Here is a 9,750-nt window from a genome sequence, read left to right as displayed (position 1 = left end):
TTATTCTTTCGCAAGGTGAGTTTAATTCATTTTAGCTTGATTCAGACTTAGTTTGATAGTTGGATCCACTTCAAAATGGGGTTGTTCATGATCTAGATTAGTTGGACTGTATATGGATATGTTTGTTATATGGAATGAAATGAATGCTAGGATCATAGCCTGTATAGGTGTTTATTTTTGTGAACAGAAAAAAAAAAGCACATGCTTTACTACGTGTAATGATAATTGTACTCACCTTGAATTAAACATTGGGTTGACACACACCTTCACCACCATTGGATTGGATGTTGTCTGACTTCAAATCATGGTAACGGTTTTGTGAACTGGCTTAGTATTTGATGCAAAATGAGTACATCAATCATTATTCATTCAGTAAAAGGAGTAAAAGAATTACTATAGTTAGTCCATGCTATTTTAATTTGGTGGGCATTCATTTTCTAGAGTTGTATTCTCGGATATGGACATTTATGTTATTCAAAAGTACATAATTCTTACAAACTAGAGATACATTTATCCATTTTTTTTTCAAGGTGGTTTTGGAGTGTGGAGCTGTTCAATCAGATGCTTTGACAGTCGATCCCCTTGCCACTTTGGAGAGGGTAAAGAAACATAACTTCTTAGTTCAGTTAGTTGATTAGTTATAGTAAAGATGATCAATGCTTGAACTTTAAATTGTTCTTCTTTGTATTTGGTTATATTAGTATACTGAGGAAACAGTGAAGCCCCGTGCTAGTATCTTGGCGAAAGAAGCAGAGTGGCTGAAATTCATCAATGCTGACTTAGTGGTAAATAAATTATTCTCATGCCAGCCATTTTTGTATGAAGAGAATACACTGTATCTGGTGGACCCTTCTAAAGCTGATATGTAAATGCAGGTATCTGATGTCGTCTCCACTGTATGTCGTGTTGCAGCTGATGTTGGTATACCCTCTGTTTGTGTGGCCAATTTCAGGTAATCTTCCTCCCCTTTTGTGACTGGTGCCACACTAAAAGAAAATGTAGGAAATAAAATTATTGTCTCAAAATGTCTATGTCCTTTCATCTTAGTATTAAGATCTCTCTTCATCGTGTATTCTTTCGAAAACCTGATTGGTATAAATTCTTTTTGGCTCCATCGCATCACTAAGTTGCTTGTTCACTTTCTAATTCACTGCCTAAATTAAATAGTCTTTACTAGTAATAAAATATTTAATCGTAAATGATGCAATTAGAAACTACTTCATTTCAGCACTTGAGAGTTGAGATGAATTGGATTGCTTATTTTTCATAAGCTGCATCAATAATTATTGCTCATTCGATATCGTTGTGATTTCAGTTGGGACATCATCTATCTGGATTATGTCATGGCTGCTGGACCTGATTCTCGTTCGATAGTTTTGCAGGTATCAGCAATATTCTATATAGAAAGTTATCTTTCTGTGCTGCCGTTTGAGAGAAATTTTAGGTTTCTGATTGTGTATCTTAAAAAATTTGATGCTAGTTTGGGATTTAATATATGCATATAGTTTCTGAATCTGATCCGATATTTATGGTGCATACTAAATGACTTTATGAAGCCCCACAGAAAAAGATAAAAGTCCAGCCAAGTAAAATCCTTTCAACTTTTATTATTTTTTAACAAAGATAAAAGATGCAGTTGCATATTTATCGATGCAGATAGCTGAAGACTATTCTAATTGTAATTTCCTTATCCGCCTTCCAGGATATTGCCCAAGTATGTTAGTTCTTATAAAATTTCACAACAATTTCGTAAAATTATTTAAATAGCTGTCTAAATCTTGTCTTCTTAACAGTATTTGTTGCATATTTGCAGTGCCCGCTTTTCGCAATGTTATTGATGTGCCTCTTGTTGTGAGGAGGCTGTATAAATCCACAGAAGAGGTACTGCAACAGTACAACATGAACCTTTGCGGAGATTTTCCATACGATGGTTTCGTTCCTAATCTATGACCATGTAATTTTCGTTGTTGAAAAGGTGAGGGAAGAACTAGGGATAGCAGACAATGTGAAACTAGTCATTCTCAACTTTGGTGGCCAGGTTATTCCTTAAATTCCATTTTTAGGTACTAGAATTATATATATATTTATCTGGTTATAAAATAGTTTACTTTGAAGCAATTTGTTTCTGTAAGTGTTCAAGCCTCCAATTCACTTCATCTGAACCTTCAATTAAATACTGATTTGAATTATGAACACAGTTTACAGTTTTCTTGCTAATTGTTTGTTGGATCAATCTTCGTTTTATGAATTTGTTACTTCATCGTGACCTTATATTTTTAAGTGTTTCCTGTATTTGGACCATTGGCCTCAGTATAAGCAGAGCCACTACCGTCATCAGACATTCTGAATTCTTCCTGACTATATACTGTCTATCCTTGTCTCCAGCCATCAGAATTGAAACTGAAGGATGAGTTTTTGCCTTTTGGTTGGTTGTGCCTGGTACTCATCAATGATTCTTCTTTATATATGTTTGATTAAAATTGTTCCTCGATTAGTATACAATTCTTAATTGGTTGTGTTGCTTTTACGATCCAGGTTTGTGGTGCTTCTGACACTCAAGACCTTCCTGCAAACTTCAAAAAACTTCCCAAAAATGTTTATACACCTGATATTATTGCAGCATCTGACTGCATGATCGGTTAGTATGAAATTTCCCTTGGTTTGGAGCTGGAAAAAAAATAATATGCTAATAGCACCTTTGAATTTTTTAGGAAAACTTGGATATGGCAGTGTGAGTGAAGCCCTGGCATACAAGTGTCCTTTTGTCTTTGTACATAGAGAATATTTCAATGAAGAACCTTTTCTAAGAAAAATGCTCGAAGTGCTCACTGTCTCTATCTCTCTCAAATTTCATTCTCAGTGTTTTCTTGATCTCTTTTTAATTGTCTTTTATTTTCTCCCTTAGCATTATCAAGGTGGCATTGAAATGAGTAGGAATGCTTTACTCTCTGGTCATTGGAAACCTTATCTTGAACGGGCAATGAGTTTGAAGCCATGCTATGAAGAAAGCATCAATGGTGGGGAGGTACCCTTTAATTCTTGAATGAATTGACTCCTATTTCTGCACAAGTAAATATCGTCATGTAATGTCATATTTGACTTTGAGCTTTATTTGTTTAACGGTTGATTTTCTTGTAACTCTTGCAAGAGTGTCCCCTAGTCTATATAGTAGACAGGGGATGTCAATAAAATATAAATATAAATTAAAATTAGCTTTTGGATTTGTCTGTATCAAATTTTGTATCTCCAAATATTTTGAATGTGAATTCCATGTGATTAATATGCCATAGCAAATAGGTTTTTAGAAAGGGCAATCTTTGAAAGCTTGAAATATTTTTTTAAAAATATCTTTATTTTATCATTGGTGGACCAAGAACAAGGTTTGTTTACCTTACCATTGAATCTGCGACTAGTAGTAATTTTACCTTTTGGGATGAGTTCTCTTCCTCTAGTTTTAGTTTGCCTTGGAGAACGCTTAAGAGCTTAATCTTTAACCGGATTTAATTGTCTATTAATCACACTACCTTGCATTCATTTTTCTTCTTATGAACATGATTTTAGGTTTGTTCTTTTTTTCCATACTGATTCTGACATGTAAGTGCTTATGTATTTCCAAAGTTTGATTTTTATTTTTATTTTTCAAATAAACATTTTAAAAATACAGGTGGCAGCCCAGATCTTGCAGGAGATTGCTTTGGGAAAATATCATGCTTCAGTCAATGTAAAATGGATTCTAACAACTATTAATAGCAGTTTGTTTTTGTCAAAATTTTCTTATTCATTTGTATATTGACTTGATAATATGTAGCATAGCGAGGCAAAAAGATTGTGTGATGCCGCAGTTCCAGATGATCAACGACGAAGAGCCATTGGTCAAGATGATATTTTGATCCCAGAATGGTATGCAAATGCTGGAAAACAACTTGGTTGCTAATCATCATATTTGTAAGTATTAATCCATGTTTACAACATACGGGTAATCATATTCAAATTCATGTTTATAATTTTGTTGTATGGTTCCTAATACATAAGTAATTTGTTTTTGCTTAAGATTTTTCATGGAAATGTTGAAGGTTTTCCAAGATACCTCTTTGCTTTGAGAAACAAACAATGCTGGCGATTAAGGTTATGCTGCTCTTCAACTATAAGGACATGATCATGTCATATGAAAGTAATCACGTTTATAAATTTTTTTGTAATTGATAAAAAAAGTTCAAAATATTCCTAAAGAAAATGAAGTGCATGGCCTGTAAAATATATATTTGGGATACATCTTAAGCATAATATGTATCCCCTTATTTTCACATTTGGGAACTCACTTTGACCTTATTCTAAAATTTGATGATTCTCAACAAAATGTTATTCTTTTACTTTCATCTCGTTCTCATTCAGAAGTAGACACCAAGAAATAGCAATTATCCGGCCAGGTTAACAACATACATATTATAATTAATTAACGCAATATATAGTTATAATAATAATAATAATAATTACTGACAATTATGGACTATGGTGATATATAAATAATTAATAGCTTATATTATTCTCTGTCGTATCACTGACAATTATAGGGAATTTAGTAACTACAGATTTGTAGTTATTAATCAACAATCATACAGAGTTTATCTATCAAACTAAGGCTTATCCATTCAGTGAGTAATGACATAAGTACACTGCGCCTTCAAAAAGAATACCCTTAGAAGAATCCCAGAAAGAAAAACTAATTAAATTGCAAAACCTTTAATTACACTGCCATTCAATTTCAACCAAAAATCAATATTAATCCATTGAATCTTTGACTAGAACTTCACTAATATCCATTTAATTACGGGAACCTTTGACAACCCAGGTTTTAAATACCAGAAATCTGTGGCAAAATCTCCATTACATTGAATGAAGTAACCAAGAGGTAAACTTGAGGATTTAAAATAAGCATTTGGTTTATAATTACAAGAGATAAGATTAGATAAGCTACCCAGATACCCTAAGAAGATTTCTTCTAGAACACATAGCCATTTTGTAACTAATTGATATAAGAAAAACTTGGTCGCCACACAGTCGTAAGCTCAGGCATCTTTACTTTGACTTGTCGTTTAAGGTTACAAGAGATCTAACCACGCCTGGTCCTATCTTATCAGCAAGGGCACCTGTCTCTGAAATAAGTAATGATTTTTCCTTCACTATGCTCTGTAGCTTCTTTGCCTCAAAGTCAAGTCGAGGTTGATCTGTAATTACAAGCTCAATACGAGGGATACACCAATTTACAGTTAATATATATCAGTTCTATGCTTGAGGGAACTGAGTCATAGATACGATTTAAATTCTGAACTCAGGAATAACAGTGATCATTAATGAACAGGAATAGATATAATCAGTCTCATCAGAAATTCAGAATTACAAGTTGATGCGTAAGGGCCATAAATCTTTAATATGTTCTAATCATGTGTAGGATTATGCGTGTCAAGATGAAAAAACAAGGAACGTATGTCAAAAATTCCAAACTAGTTCCAGGTAAAAAGGGTACAGTTACATTTGTCTTCAGCATTGCAGGATTTGCAGTAACATGAAAAAATTGTTGCCATAATGAATTCAAACCATTAGACTGTAACATAGGTAATTTCAATAAAGATGAATTTTCGCTAGTCTAGACTCCAAACAAATGCATGAAATATGGCTTGTATTTCCATCCAGCATTAATATATTAAAGCATATAACAAGGAAACCAATCATCTGTCATAAATATTTATTTTCCTAAAATGCACTCAATCTAAGATTTTTACCGAACTTTACTGTCAAATAACCACGACATACAAATGATAACTAAGCAAGACTTTTGCACAAGCACATTGGGAGAAAAGAAAAATGGAAAGGGTTTTTATTTTGTGGCACTACTAACAGAGGCATGCATTTATGGTATTTTGATTCATTGTCCCTATATTTTACTTCTTTAGAGGGTAGGGTGGGATGGAATGACCAATTAACCTGTTTCCAAGATAGTGTGGGCAGCATGGAATGGGATGCTGGCAAACATATCAGTTCCTGGAAATATCATCCACGTCTTCTCGAATGAATCATGGTTACCACAGGTGTTACACACTTCTTGCACCAAGGGTCTTGACCTCAACCCTTCGACTCCCTTCATCATCGATTCAAAAGGAGTCGGAACACTAGTCTTGGTTGTCCGAGCCCTCTTCCTTAATGCAGTCAGTGCTTCTCTATTCCCATTTCTCAATTTATCATTATCAACCATCTGCATTTTTTACCCAAATAGGACAGACAGTTAAGTACCGACTTAATTCCACAGAAAAGCCATTTAAAGGGTCTGATGAGGGTATGGTAATGAACTGATGATTGAGATTCCTCAATGAAGTTGTTACCTGATGCCGGGCCAAAAGAAGAAGCTCGGCTTCCAGTTCCACTTCTGTTAATTTTTGTTGGAATTGTTTCATGGTAGGATCCATATTCCAAGAAAGAAACTCCTGCGAGTTGCAAATAAAAAACATATTTTCAAGCTAATGAAATAATGATGGACACCAATTTCAGAAGAGTTATGAGATTCGGTTGACAATCAAGAAGTTACACTAACAATTTTTGATAATCTTAAAAAAAAAAAACTGATAGCTGATATATAAACACACAATTTTTATGGAAATCAGAATTTTATTAACTCATTCATATAAAAAACACAAATAATAGAATTTCTAAAAAACATAAATTGCAGTTAAAAATGGAACATTCATGAACAAACTATTGCAGCAATTTCAGCATTAAAACAGTTGCCAATTACAACAATTGCATCCAAAACAAATTGCGAGTAAACAAAACATAAATCGATACAAGAAGCGAAAAAATAAGTGTTCGATATTGGGTACTTTGGCAAGAAGTGAGAGCAAATTGGAGAGCAAGGTCACCTATACTAATCAAAAAGCACTAAAATAGGGACTGGCAACGAATTAAGGACATAAATTAACAACCGAACTTCGGATCCATGGTTTACCTACAGGAATGCGGATACGACGACAGTGACGAGCACGGAGGCAGCAGCGACGGTGGAGAGTGAAGCCGATGTGAGATATTGAGACTCAGAGAGCAAGCTAGACTTTGTAATTTACTATGAGTTTGGCAAATTACATATAGTTTAGCAAAAAAAAAAACCACTGCGAGGCCAATAAGCCCCAATTACATCATCAAAAACTAACTGCTTAAGAGAGAGGCGGGTTTGACTAAAAAAAGAGAGGAATAATTATATAAAATTTTATTTTATTTTTTTTATAATATGTTTTTTATCTTTTTGTTAATTAACTATTATTTCTATTTCAATAAAAAACATGTTATGATTAATAAATTTTTTTTATTTTTTTATTTTTAAATATTTAATAAAATTTAGTATTTATTTTAACAAGTGTATAATTAAAAATATAGTTAATCTAAAGAAGAGTGAGTATAAAATTAAAATTAAATTAAATAAATAAAAAAATAATTTACTTGAATATTTTATGTAAATATATACATTAATTAACATAGTAAATTCCAAGAAATAGCATGGTCTAGTAGCAAAGCTAAGAGGGTATAACCCATCGTTTTCATATTTTGCAATTTAACATCACAAAGTTATTCCTTCATTTAGTTTCATAATGCTTCAATACTTCACATCGAATCTAAAGGGGAAGAGAAAAGCCTTTACAAGGCTTGTGACAAGCATAACACGTGCACGCCAAGGAAAACACGATCGGGGAGCACTCACTCAAGGACAAGGCAGAAAAAATCGAAATTTTACGTGAAAAATTCTGTAAAATCGATTGACTGCTCAACAAGGTATTGAGAACCAGACCGGTCAATCGCTTTCATCATTGGTTCACTGATTTACTGGTTCAACCGGAAAAACCATTTTGTAGTTATATCTTTGAAGTTTCAAATAACAAAAGCAGCAATCATTCAAGAAATGAATTGTTTTCTCTTCAAACTCTCTACAATTTCAGTAAAATAAACCACTTTTCATGTATTTGCGTACAGTTTTAGTCATAGTTGTAAGAATCGGACCGAACTGGATCGATCGGTTCGATCTGAAAACCGGTGAACCGGACCCATAGTCGATTCGGTTGAGTGATGTAACCGGATAAGAAAGAGAACCGTTTCGAACCGGGTTAAACTGGCCAGTTTTGATGAAAATCGAAAAACCGGCGGTTTCTGGTTAACCGACCGGTTTGGAAATGTTTTTTTTTATTCCTTTTCCAAAACGACGTGGTTTTGGTTTATTTTTTTTTAAAAAAAAGAAAAGCCCTACGGGCTACCAATCCCCACCCCCACCCCAGTTTCCACTTTCCCCTTTTCCCCCCAACCCTAACGGCGCCTAAGCCTAACCCTATCAGCCCTCCGCCTCACCTCACTCACCCAGCCCCCAGCCCCCAGCCGCCCGCCGTCATCCTCTTCGTCTCACCGCCGGCCTGAACTCTGAAAGAACTAAGGAAGTAGGAACAGCCGAACAGAACAGAGCCGCGGCTGTCCATCATCGCCGTCGCCGTCGCCCTTGCTGCGCCGTCAAACTCGCCCTTGCTGCGCCGTCGAACTCGCCGTTGCCTCGCTCTTCTGCTCTGTCAAACAGGTTAGCTCCAGTTCTCCTCTGTAGTCTGCTCTGTTCTGCACTTCTTGCTGTTACAGTGTTATGAATATGCTTGTTGAAATTTCTGGGATGAATATGCTTGTTGAAAGCTTGAATCTATGAAATATGAATTATGTTGTTTTGTTGATTTGTTCTGTGTTTTACATGCTTGTTAAAAACTTGAAAATTTGTTGTTTTATTGATTTGTTCTTGAAATATGAAATATGAATTATATGCTTGAATCTATGAAATATGAATATCCTTTTCTTGCTGAATAGGAAATTTAACTATTTAAGATTGCTTGTTGACTAATGCTTGTCTAGGTCTCTAGGATGAATATGCTTGTGCTGTGAAATACTTGTATGCATCTTCTGCTTTCAGTTGCACCAAACACACACTCACAACAATACAGAACAAATGCACCAACCCTTTCTAGATCATTTATCTCAAGTATGATTACATCAAACTGAGAAGTTTCTTCATATTTAAACACAACTAAATGTCCTTCATTAAGAGAGTAGTTTTTGGTAAATTCCTTCCATCCTTTTACAAACCAAACTTCATCACTATTCTTTTTTGTCCAATACACTTTCCATAGAGTGCCATCTGGAGGCTTAAGAAACACTGGATTTGAAAGAGCGCTTCCATGTCTCCTTGAAAACTTATTGGGTATTTTCTGTGTGAAAACCTGTTAGTTAGTGTGCCAAAAGTTCTAACACCTTAACCAGAAATAAAAAAACAAACAAAGAAAATAGCCTAAACTATAATTTTCATCTATGTATAAAAATAAATAAATTCCTGCTTTTAGTTTTTTATTTTTGTTCTGAAGATGGCTATTACATCTGGAATGCTCTCGCCTGTTGATGATGATAATAATAATGAATAGATGAATAAATTACCTTCTAAATAAAAACTCTCTTTGTTAACTATTATATATGATATGATCATAAAACCAATAGCAAATATGTATAGCTCTAATGCAAATAAAACAAAAATATGCTTACAATCCTTTGAAGATTAGTTTTGAGTATAGCCTTGAAGAAACGGAAATGCAACATAATGTTGAATTTATTAAGTTTATGACTATTTTTAGTATTTTATATTTTTTATTTATGTGAAACCGGTTTTACCGGTTCAACCAGCGGTTTATC

The 9,750-nt window shown here is 34.1% G+C and overlaps 2 protein-coding genes and 1 long non-coding RNA gene across 3 annotated transcripts; 1 reads left to right on the top strand and 2 right to left on the bottom strand.

The window, feature by feature from the left end:
* Positions 1–502: 502 nt before the first annotated feature.
* LOC107472174 (L-arabinokinase) lies at positions 503–4,244 on the top strand (the record flags this gene model as incomplete). The annotated part of the gene is made up of 14 exons (XM_052255976.1): positions 503–599; positions 702–785; positions 876–952; positions 1,316–1,382; positions 1,657–1,714; positions 1,814–1,881; positions 1,976–2,038; positions 2,386–2,439; positions 2,536–2,638; positions 2,712–2,821; positions 2,906–3,025; positions 3,665–3,721; positions 3,809–3,945; positions 4,052–4,244. Coding segments are annotated over 13 exons (1,084 nt in total), but the record flags the coding sequence as incomplete, so codon positions are not given.
* Positions 4,245–4,868: 624 nt separating this feature from the next.
* LOC107472177 (uncharacterized) lies at positions 4,869–7,155 on the bottom strand. Its single transcript, XM_016091728.3, has 4 exons — positions 6,998–7,155; positions 6,378–6,479; positions 5,983–6,250; positions 4,869–5,225 (listed from the first exon to the last, which is right to left on the bottom strand). The coding sequence occupies exons 2-4, from the start codon at positions 6,459–6,461 to the stop codon at positions 5,077–5,079; spliced, it is 501 nt and encodes a 166-aa protein (XP_015947214.1). The 5' UTR covers positions 6,462–6,479; positions 6,998–7,155; the 3' UTR covers positions 4,869–5,076.
* A 1,864-nt stretch (positions 7,156–9,019) lies between these two features.
* Positions 9,020–9,638, bottom strand: LOC107472175 (uncharacterized). Its single transcript, XR_001588701.3, has 2 exons — positions 9,604–9,638; positions 9,020–9,275 (listed from the first exon to the last, which is right to left on the bottom strand). It is a non-coding gene; the product is annotated as an uncharacterized LOC107472175 (long non-coding RNA).
* Between the last annotated feature and the right edge of the window lie 112 nt (positions 9,639–9,750).

This window comes from Arachis duranensis, unplaced genomic scaffold, assembly GCF_000817695.3.
Source record: "Arachis duranensis cultivar V14167 unplaced genomic scaffold, aradu.V14167.gnm2.J7QH unplaced_Scaffold_130314, whole genome shotgun sequence".
NCBI lineage: Eukaryota > Viridiplantae > Streptophyta > Magnoliopsida > Fabales > Fabaceae > Arachis > Arachis duranensis.
Note: the sequence above shows the minus strand (reverse complement) of the source record. Positions and strands in the feature narration are given on the sequence as shown.

Coding starts and splice junctions, on each gene's coding strand:
- LOC107472177 (XM_016091728.3), bottom strand. CDS start 6,461: ATGGATCCTACCATGAAACAATTCCAACAAAAATTAACAGAAGTGGAA. Junction 6,251..6,377: donor TTCTTTTGGCCCGGCATCAG/GTAACAACTTCA, acceptor TAAAAAATGCAG/ATGGTTGATAATGATAAATT. Junction 5,226..5,982: donor CCACACTATCTTGGAAACAG/GTTAATTGGTCA, acceptor TTGTAATTACAG/ATCAACCTCGACTTGACTTT.